This window comes from Sinohyriopsis cumingii, unplaced genomic scaffold (assembly GCF_028554795.1).
Source record: "Sinohyriopsis cumingii isolate HCF-2022 unplaced genomic scaffold, ASM2855479v2 utg002371l, whole genome shotgun sequence".
NCBI classification, from domain to species: Eukaryota; Metazoa; Mollusca; class Bivalvia; order Unionida; family Unionidae; genus Sinohyriopsis; species Sinohyriopsis cumingii.
In genome coordinates, this window is record NW_028316196.1 from 131,618 (window position 1) to 144,592 (window position 12,975).

The 12,975-nt window shown below is 34.9% G+C and overlaps 1 protein-coding gene across 1 annotated transcript in view; it reads right to left on the bottom strand.

The window, feature by feature from the left end:
• The window catches only part of LOC149770777 (all-trans-retinol 13,14-reductase-like), a 63,063-nt gene that overhangs the window by 33,774 nt on the left and 16,314 nt on the right, over positions 1-12,975 (bottom strand). The window contains exons 3-7 of the mRNA XM_089949136.1: positions 11,657-11,766; positions 10,370-10,501; positions 6,816-7,020; positions 3,599-3,796; positions 858-977 (exon numbers count right to left, since the gene is read on the bottom strand). Coding sequence (XP_089805262.1) covers positions 858-977; positions 3,599-3,796; positions 6,816-7,020; positions 10,370-10,501; positions 11,657-11,766 — 765 coding nt within the window. The remainder of the gene's footprint in view (positions 1-857; positions 978-3,598; positions 3,797-6,815; positions 7,021-10,369; positions 10,502-11,656; positions 11,767-12,975) is intronic.

Consider the following 12,975-nt stretch of genomic DNA (forward strand, 5'->3'; position numbering starts at 1 on the left):
TTGTTAGATATGTGTACAGTACTCATGCGACTAGCAATGCAAATTTTGAGCACCAGGGCACATTTCATCAACGGCGTAGTTTTATCTTTTCTTTCAGCAGATTAAAGACATAATGATTTTACAACTCACAATTTCTGAGAAAATAAGTAATTTTCATATCGATTTCATGCATGTATCACTTGATCTAGCAACACTGAAAGTTTGCTAGGCCATCAAGTAAGCAGCTACACTTTGCCACCACCATTCTGGACTCTTGTGATGCTAGATTGGTTTTCATACCTTCCGTGTAAGGAAAGATATGGATATCGAGCTGACTTTGAAAATAAAAGTCTACTAGACGAATCTAATCCACTGGGCATTTGGATTGACTCAGCATATATGTTTATTGCAGGCAACCAAATAATCCATACTGCACCCTCCGAATATTCTGGTTAGAACTCGATAAATTTAACTCACGATCAGTTTAGTTATGACTCAATTACAGGATTGTTTTGGGCGTCAAGTGGTGCCAGAAAATTCTGTGGGTTTTCCCGACTTTCATCAATATTAGGGCGATTCCAAGACTTTTCATGGTCAGGAACAAAAATTATAATTTTTCCCAACCTTTTCCAGATTTCCCCATAGCATGGGAACCCTGTCACTGACGAATGCAGAACAACAAAGGGCCATACCATATAAAACCTGCATATCCCATCTATACTACATAAGACAATAATTTAATGCTGTACTAGTATATCATTGTGACACTTTAGCCAATCAGGTATCCTTTCTTGAATGGTGATTAGGTAAAATGCCTGAAAATGACTGAAATACATTCTAAAATGAACATACTCAGCACCCTGACACAGAACAATTACCTGATTTCTGAGCAATTTCTTTAGGAAGAAGGTACTTAAATGTGTTGTGTATACCAGCATCAGAGATGACTCTTTTGGCATATATGTCACAATCGCCACTGCTCTTTTGTACACGTACTCCTGAAAATAAACAGAAAACCAGGTAAGTCATAATTAACAATAGACCCAAGTGGGCCAGAGTTCATTCAATCACCTAGCTGACGTCTGTTTAACAGCCAAATGCAAAAGAAGTTGGCCAAGAAATCTGGGTCAGTTTTATGATTTCTGTTGAAATTTCATGTAATCATGCTGAATGCATATTGTGATACAAAAACACATTGTTTTTCTTCTGCCATACCTGATAGCACATCAGCATCATTTTTCAGTATTGAAAGGCCTGTACGCCAGGACACTTTGTGTAAATATTTAAATTCTGTTCAGTATTTTCATTAGATAAAACTATGTAAATGTTTTGGGTTTTTTTTAGCAAAAGTGGCAATGTCTCAAGGAATACTGGCCTCATTTGTTTAAAACTGAACATCTAAGCCAGGATGATTTCTAGCAAATTTGGTCAAATTCTGTCAAGTGTTTTCTGTGAGGAAGTTGTTTAAAAGTTTGTCTAGTAATAGTTACTATATCTATCAGGCATTCAAAAATGAAAGAATGCTTCTGTCAAACCTAGTCAAATTTAAGTACAGTGGTTTCTGAGAATTCATAGAAATGTTTTTCCACTTTTAACACTGGTGGTAATGTTGGATAACAAATCCACATAATTTGTATAAATTTGAAAGGACATCATACAATGATGCTTTCTATCAAGATCTGTCAAATTCTAAGCAACAGTTTTGGCGAAAAATTAGTTTCGGTGTTTGATTTTTTTGCAGTGGCGGCCATATTTGATGGCAGATTTGCATCATTTGTACAAATTTGAAATGTCTTTATGTCACCATGAATTCTGTCAAAAATGATCAAAATCTGTTCTTTGGTTTTGGAGACATTTAAAGGTCTTTTGATTTTAGCAGTGGAGGCAATATTTGATCACAGGTCAATATCAGTTGTAAAAATCTGAAAGCCTTCTACGAAAATGTTTTCAGTCAAATACTGTCACATTCTGTTTAGCAGTTCCAAGTTGCTTATTCCAAGAAAAAGCAGTCATATTTGATTTCCGATAGTCATCTCTTGCACAAAACTGAAAGGTCTTCATATCAGGATGTTGTCTATCCAAATTCTAATCAGCAGTTTGGTAGATGTCATTTAGAGTTTTCTTTTTTTAGTTATGATGCCCATATTTGATAATACATCAGCATTATTTGTACAAACTCAAAATAGCCTCCATAACATGATGTTTTCTAAAATTATTTGATAAAAGTCTATTCAACAGTTTTGGAGAGATTTTTAAAGGTTATTCTACTTTTAGCATCCATATTTGACGGAAGACAGAGATTATTTTTACAAAGCTCAAAGGTGTTCAGGCCATGATGCTTTATGTCATATATTATCAAAATTTTTGCTTAACAGTCATTTGTACCTTATTTTTAGTAACGGTGGCCATTTTTGATGTTGGATTAGCATGAACTGTATAAATCGGAAAACCCTCTATCACAGGACATTTTCTGTTGAGTCAGGTCAAATTCTAATCCGCAATTTGGAAAAGTTTTTTCTCTATATTTAGTTACAGTAGCATTTCTACTCTTATTAACAGTGGCTATATTTGAAGGAAGATTAGCATGCAAGGATGCTCTGTGCCAAAATTTGGTAAAAACTGGTCTCAATCGTAGTTTTTTAGGAGATATGTAAAACAGCAACTGGCACTGGATGTACATGACTCCTGAAGGTTACAGGGCTATACCATTAAGCTCACTTGCAGCTGCAGTCAGATGGGACAAAAATAATAGGAAACTGCAGAACTGCAATTCTAAACCAATGCAAGTTCTTGATTGGACATGGAAATCAGTTATGAAAAGGTGATATAAATCTCCAGTCTAGTTGCCACTGATGTCTATAATGATCAATATAAAAACAGGTCTCCAAGATTACAAGAACTCCTCATGCTCAAATATGGGCTTAATTCACAATTCTGACATCTAATTGGTTACCATGAAATCTATGAACATACAAGCATTATAATGTTTAGTGTATCCTTAATTTTACTGTGCAAACACATTGTACTCTGACCTGCAACCAGGCCTGAACCAGACCTTAATACTTTGATATCATTAATTAAGCTGTTCAAGATACCTATAATACAACTGTCTATTCTAGAACAAAAATCATACTCCATTGCAACTGAAAACTTTGCTGATTTTGTAAAAGTAAAAAAAGGTACCATATATACTTGTTTATAAGTTGAGTCCAACAGCAAACAACACTGACACTGGTATGCCATCAAATAATGTGCCAGCAGACTGATTACTATTAACAAACTGCATCAACCAAGATCTGCTGACATATTATGCATCAGCAGATTAGGGCCTGTACAGTTTGCAATTGGATTCAAATTAAAATATGGAAAATTACAACTTACTGAATAAATGGATTTTAAGGCATTTAATAAGTTTTCTAATTCCCCATACAACTCCAATATTAAAACATTGTACTGATTGCATGGGAGAGTAGAATATAAACATATTTATAACTATTAACAGCAAGTTCCACTGCAACTCTGATATTAAAACAGTGTATCCCGGACTACATGGGTGAGTAGAAAATATTTACAACTATTATGAGCAAGTACTTATGGAAACACAATCTAAATCACCCACCGACTGCTCTTCCATTTTCATTGAGAAGTATCTGTGAAACTGGAGCATCAACAAGAACTCTGCCTCCACAACGTTCTATGATAGGAATGATCTGATACACAATCTCACTGGAACCTCCTAGCGGATAGTAAGCCCCTGGCAGGTAGTGATTCAACAGACTTGCATACATCAGGGTGCTTAGCTGGCTTGGCAAGGGTCCTGGAACATTTACAAAAGAAAGCAAGTATTCAAAAACACTGACTGAATTCAAGAATAAGGTAGCACCAGAATAAAAATTTGTCAACAAAAACCTTTACACAGGAATCAGCATCACCTCTATATCTGCAATTGATCCCTCCCTGGCTTTCAAACACAGAGAAAACACTTGTCGAAAAGTGATATAATTGTGCTGAAGACATGAAAACTTTAAAGAGTACACTACTTGACACTGGAAAAACAAATGAATAATACCATAAACAACTTTATGCAACCAGAGTACAGTCAACACAAGGCAAAATAAAGTTGGAAATATTAATAACAAAATTGCAAGATTATTGCTTACATTCCTATATTAGTGTTTCCCCCAGGATCTAACAGCAGCATAGTAAGTTTTCTTCAAAGAGGGCATTTCAGACTTAAAAATGGGGAACTTTAAATGTGTATGATTTGGATTTTTAACATAGCTTTAAAAACTTTTCAGTCATATCTCTACAGTGTCTGCAGTGTGATAGTTTATAGAGATGTCTAGCACGGTGGCATCATGCCGCAGACATGTAGCATGATGGCCCACCCAGTCAAATTATTCTGACACCAGGCCGACCAGTCCTAACACTAACCTTTTAATGCTGATCGCAAAGCGAGGCAGCTGTAAGTACCATTTTTATAAGTCTTTGGTATGACTTTGCCGGGGAATGACCCACGACCTCCTGCATCCGAGGCAGATGCTCTAACCACTAGGCCACTGAAGTGGTAAATTATTCTCTATGTTTGTGTGCTTCATATAAGGATCTTTATTAATAGATGAAGTAAATAATATGTTTATATGGGTCAGGGTTTTGGAACTTCCTAAGTGAATTTTACAGGTTATTGTGTTGTAAGTAAACAAATCTCATTAGATCATTCTAGAAGGTTATTTTCCATTAGGTAATGCTTGTTGTTAGAAAATGCTGATTGTGACTTCAGGTTATGTAGAGAACTATATATATTGTAACTGTGAAGATTTTACCCTTCATGCTTTAACATCTAGCACTTTCAAGCTGTACTATGTTGTGACCAGTTTGGGCTGAATTTTATTGTCTTGAAATTATTGAATTCAACTGATTATTTTCTCTGGAAATACAAAAGTGCTCTAATAAAATTCTTGAATAAAGACATTCACTGGAATTTATACGAAATTCAAACCTGGAATGATTCAACAAAAGACTGTTGACACATCAACACTTGAATAGCTACCACAGATATGTCACTGACTTCAGTATTGGGATATTTTCTGAAATTTTACTGAATTTTATTAAGGACTTTTAATCACTAGAACTTGTGTATGTAATTCTTGGATTATATTGGGATTTAATTCACCATACCATAAATTGTTTTTCTCATTTTCACTATGTATTCTCAGAAAATAAATTTATATGTCAAACTTTACAAAGCTTGTCGTCTTTCACTCTTTTCTGTTATTTATTTTAAGAGCATAGACTTGTAACACACCTAAGTGATTGCTTATGCTTGTAGAGATGTGTATTTTTGATTTTTAACATAGATTTAACAATTTTTTTCAATCATATTGCTATGATGTCTGTAGTGTGGCAGTTTATAGTGATGTCTAGCACTGGGTTATCATGCCACAGACATGTTGTTGTTGTTATAGGGTCTAATGCCATTTTTCAGTGCAAGATAGGCTATACATTGCGGCCAGTATTAATGGGGGAGGAAGAACCTGGGAAAACCCCAGAAAGAACCACCGACCCATGAGAAGCTACTAGCAAGCTTTCTCACATATCCACATTGGCCAAGCCTGAGACTTGAACCCACGCAGACAGATGTGAGATGGCAGTGATTCGTGACAGAGAGTGCTTTAAACCACTCAGCCACTCAGGGCCCCCCACCAGACATGTAGCATGATGTCCCACCCAGTCACATTATCCTGACACCGGGCCGACCAGTCCCAAAAACTAACCTCTTAATGCTGAGTGCCTAGCAAGGCAGCTATTAGTACCATTTTTGTATGTCTTTGATATGACTCGGCTGAGGTTCAAACTCATGACCTCCCACATCTGAGGAAGACACTCTAACCACTAGGCCACCAGAGCGGTCTTGTAGAGATGAAATAGGGCATTCTGGAACTAAAACAAGGGCAAGTTGTTTGGGAAAAAGGCCTTGTATGTCAAATACCTGTCTAGTGCAGGGAAAGAGCAGTATGTCTTGTCACCATGGTAAAGTGAAATGGGGAAAACAATATTTGTACATAATGAAACCTATACAATTAAACTGGTGTTATATTGTAATAACAAAGCCGTAATCAAAGGGCTTTGCTCCCTAGAGATTCGTGCTCACAAAGAGCCTTGATCACTAAAAATCCCTGCTCACAGAGGCCTTATCACTAGAAATCCCTGCCTACAGAGGCATTATCACTGGAAATCTCTGCCCACAGAGGCCTTATCATTACAAAACCTGCCCACAAAGGGTCTTATCACTAGAAATTTGCCCTGCTCATAAAGGGTTTTGTTCACAAGAAAATTGCTCATTTGGGCCTACTTAAGTTGGAAAGACCAAAGATATTCAGCAGCCATGAACCCTGTAAATGAAGATGAGGAATGCTTGAACTCCTTCCTGGAGTTATCAATAAAAGCAACATCCTATGTAAAGACATGAAGTTATTTAGAAATAGCCATAACTCATAAACAACACATCTAGGTCTATAAAACAATATGCAAATCAAACTGAAACAGGGGCCATAACTCATAAAAGACTCATCTAGGTCTATGAAACAATATTCAAAGCTAACTGCAACAAGGGCCATAACTCTGTCTAAAATGGTGCTGAAAAGATAAAGTGGAAATTAATACTAATGGAAAACACGCAATAACCCCACTAAAACTGGACAACAAATGTGAATGGATAGACAGACAGACAAGAGTGATGGACAAACATACAGAAAGACAGGCTTAGCATCATGATTCAAGGGCTTAAATAGAGGGACAAGTATCTTGGATTTATGTGCACTAAATATTTGCCTCACCTGCATCTCCAAAAAGATAGGACATGACTGTTTTGAACTCTTTATTATCAGTGAGGTCATCCAAAGTCTGCTTAATGCTCTTCTTGTGATATTTCCAGTACTTGGAGAACATCAGTCCATAAATGCCTGTCTTGGTCAGGATTTGGACAAGAGGCTTTGGCATGAATTTGGCAGCCAAAACTCCAGTGAAAGCCCCTTTGTTATCCTGTAAAAATATCATGACAAAATGAGATGTAAATATTCTACTAAGCAGATCTGACATTACGTCTGGTTGTGTACTTGTAAAACATATATGGTATCCAGGGAAGGTAATTTCAAATTTAAGTATTCATCCATATATATATTTACAATAAGATTTTCATTAGCATCCAGCATAATCTAAATACCCTGGCTGATTATGTTTTTAAATTGCCCTCCCTGGGTACCAGGTATGCTTAAATGGACAGTTCACAATTAAATATTGGTTACTACCAGAATCATCAATGTTACAGTATATACTGGCTTAAACAGTGGGTCCAGCTGCAAACAATATATACTCTCATCAGGGTCTATGTTGTTTGCACCGCTGATTACTCATAATAAATCGTTCAGAGCCAGATCTGCCAACGCATTATGTGATGGCAGATCAAGATTTTGCAGTTGAACCCAACTTAAATGTCCCTGGTATCTAGTGAGACTGTGCATGTCCATGGTATCAAGAAAGAATATGTCATACATCATATTCACATTGTTGAAATGGTTGTTGCTAGATACTGTTTTGGGCAACAGAAAGGAGATTAAAACAAAAGGGCAAGAAACTTATAGGGTGAGAGACTTGTTGCAGTATAAATAAGAGAAACCCTGGTTTGTAACATTTCTTTGAGATGTTATTTAAAGTGTTGACAAAAAATATATCTACACCCTAATAAGTCAAACTTAACTGGTATAATGTCTGCATCATATAAATAAGTATACCAAACACACTGTTGTTAAAATATACATTTTTAATGTTAAGGACAAATGTACAAAGATGTAGTATCTTACCTATTGTACTAGAAATGTTCAGAAACCCATCATGAAATCTTCAAGACTTTGTCGTGTGTGTGTGTGTGTGTGTGTGTATGTGTGAGATAGAGAGAAAGAGAGAGAGAGAGAGAGAATGATCTCCCTGAACTCTGATGCAACAAATCAGGTTGTAACATTGACCAAACACTGTCATATATCCAGTTCTATACATACTAGCTTATAAGTCAAGTCTAACCAAACAGAACAAGATCAACCATTGCATAATGCACCAGCAGATCTGGGTCTTTGCAGCTTGTTAGGCATAATCTGTAGAACACAGACCTGATCTGCTAGTGCAGTATGCAAAGGCAGATCTGAGTCTATGTTGTTTGCAACAAACTATATATATATATATATATATATATATATATATATATATATATATATATATACATATGGTACTGCCAGAGTTTAATATTGATCTATGTTGTGTGGTGGAAATGATATGAACTGAAATACCCATACAAAGTGGAAATGATATGTAACAAAATAGATATATTAAGTGGAAATGATATGTACTGAAATAGCACTACAAAGTGGATATATGCACTGAAATAACAATACAAAGTGGAAATTATATGAACTGAAATACCCATACAAAGTGGAAATGATATGCAACAAACTAGACATATTAAGTGAAAATGATATTTACTGAAATAGCACTACAAAGTGGATATATGTACTGAAATAACCATACAAAGTGGAAATTATATGTAACAAAATATACAAAGTGGAAATGATATGTAACAAAATAGACATACAAAGTGGAAATGATATGTATTTAAATTGCCATAAAACGTGGAATTGATGTAAACTGAAGTACCCATACAAAGTGGAAGTGATATTTACTGAAATAGCCCTACCCCAAAATATCAAAGCTAAGGTAACAGATGTGTATAGTTCTTTTCTTTTACAAGTTGAATCTTAATGCCCCATAATATCTTTTCTTATTTTACAAGAAAAAAACTCATCTTCCTTTCTTTTGAAAATCTGTAACTATTAACATTATATGCATTTCATATCCAGAAAGTAACATAGGTGTACAACTTATGCAATGATTGTCTTTACATACCAATGGGAGAAAAAAAATGAAGTGTTTGCTAATAGGATAACTGTAACACTTAGGCACTATTTCCTGTTTTTTTTTTCTCACATCTGAAGCTTCAAATGACATTAACACAGAAAAGTAACATGAGAGAGAGATATTTGTTCAATTAATCACCTTTTTCATCTTTATCTGAGATACTATAAACATTTATAAGGCATATTTGAAACCCAAAATTCAACAATCATCATAATTACGAAGAAAAGTTAAATAACTGAGGAACATGAAAGACAAAAACAATTATTTGTATTTACCTGCTGTTATATGAATACTGTCAACAATTACCTGCTGTTATACACATACTGTCAACAATTACCTGCATTTACCTATTGTTATATGCATACTGTCAACAATTACCTGCATTTACCTGCTGATATACGTATATTGTCAACAATTACCTGCATTTACCTGCTGTTATACACATACTGTCAACTGTGAAAATATTATTTGCAGAATATACTGAATTTAATGTGTTCATAAAAATGTAACGACAAGAAAATATTATCCTGTGTTAGACACTGATCATACATTTAACTCTGGCCAAATTAACAACTTGCTAAATAAAATTAATCAAAGAAAGAGACAAGCTATGCTTTACCATGGCATACTTCAAAGTGGGGGAGGAGCAGAGGCATGGAGTAGCACCCTTTGAATATCAGCTTAGTTCATATTTTGCCATGACTTTAAATTTATAATCAAGCATGCCGTTGGAAATGACAATAACTAGGTGTTCCATAAATTTAAAGTGATTTAACAGTAGCTTTGGAAATAGCAACAAAACTAAATGGATCACCAGCCAGTCTCATCAAGCACTATGAAAACTGTACCAAGAAAAAAATACATTTTACGAGAACTAAAATCAAGTGACAAAAATAAATATGAACTGAACAAAACCATCATCAGCTAATTATGAGTAGATAAAAAAATTAATTGACAGCTACAAAGTCTAAATGAGATCAGACAATTGAAATCAAAACATTTGCTGTGAGTTTAATTGCTTCAAACTTCTTTTTATTTCCTTAAGTTCATTTAGAAGTCAATTTACTGATCAAAATTTGTAAAATATTCTATTAGTTTGATGTCCTGGTTCTGATAAATATATGACAGTAACATTCAACATGGGTTTTGCACATGGCACACACCTTCCTAATTGCTTGATCAGGCACTGAATAGACTACCTTATAAAAAATGCAAAGTACCAAAATGATCAGGATAAAGAATAAACTAAAAGCTGAACAAAATATGTCTTGATGCCAGAACAATGTAATAAAATGCAGTTCATAATTCAGGTCAGTTGGTTAAATGCAAACTGAAATTTTATTTATAATTTAGGCATTATTTTTATTATTATTAGATTTGCACATTTAAGTTTAAATTTCTCATACAGTTCATATCTCTTCATTACCTGCATAATCTGCACGAATTTGTGGACGGCTTCTTTCTCACTTGGAAACAGTTTTTCAAGTGTCTGAATGTACTTGTCTTTCCCAGCAACCATCGGAAAATGTTTGCCTTTTGTAGGATGTCCCAGCACAACCTGGAGACCAAAAGAAAGCATTTTAGAAACAAGATTTCTGGATAATGTCACTTGACAATGTTGCCTACTCTATTATCACATTGTTTAACAATGTGTCTCACCTTTTTCAGAGTTATTTATCTAGTACCTCCTTTAGTTTATATGATTTGTCTCACCTGTTTTGGAGTTATTTTCAGAATTCTGAGCATGCTACAAATTTTAGCACTGAGTCAACATTGCCTCTGATGACAAAGAAAGAAACCACGCTGATTATATCCCATATTTTTCTTCAATGAAGGAATGACAAAAACATAACTACAAGTATAAGGCAAAGTTCATGTCATGAATTTAATCAAGTCTAATGACAGCACATAAAACAATGTAAGAGATTTTGTTTACAATGCAAGAGCTTAATGATCACTGAATCACGATAAATAGGTCACTGTGTCCAATTGCCAGTGGCATGCTGTGCTCCGCATGAGGAATGTACCTTAACCAAACTTTCATGACAGTATTTGGGACTGTTCTTGTTTCAGACAAACTGAGAAAAATACAAAACCAAATGCTGACACAGCTTAAAACAAAATTGACATAAAGAATGTGGTTTGAAAAATGATACCAACATGACTCCCATACTCTACAGCTGAGTCAAAGACTTGCTAATTTAATTATCTTTGAAATAATTCAGTTAACTAATCTTTCTGGTCATGCATTGCCAAGTCTTATGTTGATTGACAACATAGTTAAATGACCATGTCTTATATTATTTGAAAACACTGAATTGAATTTGATGGTTTGGTAAAACAAAATAAATACGTTTCTCCATTGGCTTCTTTATTATGAACCTTTTTCTCCCTCTCTCTCTGACAGCCAGTATACCATATAATATCACTTAAAAGTCAAGCCCAACTGCAAACACCCAGATCTGCTATTGCATAATGTGCCAGCAAATCATGGACCAATGCAGTTAGTTAGGAGTAATCATTAGAGTGAACAATACAGACCCTGATCTGCCAGTGTATTATGTAATGGCAGATCTAAATCTATACTGTCACTTGTCAATGCCATAAAGTATTCTGCTAACAGCTGAGCCTATAGGATTATTTAATCTAGCATGTTGAATTCTGGCTAGTAAACATACCTGAAAACCAAAATATTTTGTTCATGCAGACTTACTGTATCATAAGCTTCATCCATGGGGACCCATACCACTTGTCCTTCAGTTATTTGATCAACCAGTATGCGAGTCTCATTTCCTTCCATCATCTTTCCAACATAATGAATTCCTGTAAGACAATCAAAACATACCAGTACACTGTATGCTTATGTTAAATTAATTCCTTTTCAGTTTAAATCCAATTTCTAGCAAATGCAGCATTCCCTCCCGAATCCAACTTTAAACTGACACTAGAATCACAAAAATAACCTTGAATCAAAATATTCAAGAGGGCTATCACCATGCTCAAAATAATAGACAAAGCTTAAATAAAAATAAATATATCTTTAATTCAAATGTTATATGAAATAGTCTAAAAGGTTTCAAGTTATAATGGGGCTGTAATGGACAATTTTCATTGTGTAAATATGAAATCAACTGACAGTGCACATAACTCAACAAAATTGGAACCAAAGAAAAGATGAGAATGAACTGCAAAAATACATTTCAATGTCTAGGAGCCAGTGTTCATACCAAATTACACAGATAAGCTGAATGGTTCCTCATCCAAAATAAAGATATAAAATGGATGACAAAGCACAAAACTCTATAACAAATAAAACAGAAAAGACATGCTTCCATTACCAGTAGAAGATATTGTTCACATCAAATTGCATTAGATTATCTTTAACAAATTTAGAGCTATGCTGGTTATAACAACCTCTGTTTAGTGATTCAGTGATATCAAACTGATGGACAAAGTCCATAACTCAAAAAATGAAACAGAGCACCAAATAAGCTATAAGACACATCGGAATGAAGAAGTGGGTCTGTTCACAACATATTGCACCAGAATATGTTTGAATAGTTCCTCAGCAATGCTGGTTTTAAGAAGCCACTAAAACTGCTTTAAAAATGGGGCGAGGATGATGCAAATAAAACATGAAGGCAAATGTTCACGGATAAGACAGCTCATCTATCAAATATCAGTGAATTGTCCTAGGGTTACAAGCAGATGAATGAGGACAAAATAATTGACAGAAAAGGTGATTAGTTTAGGTAGGGTGTTGCCAATGGATGCACTGGCATATTAGATGCTCAAATTTCTAAATGAGGCACCTCAATTTGTGACAGCAGACATCTTAATGACTTCCAAGATGTTCTGCAAATTTGTCCATGCCTCAAAAACATTCAAATTCATTTGCTATAGGTGGTATGTGTAAGAGTGTGGGTGATTTGGATCTTTAACGTAGCTTTAACATTTTTTTAGTCATATCGCTACAATGTCTGCAGTGTGGCAGTGTATAGTGATGTTTAGCACTGGGGCATCATGCCGCAT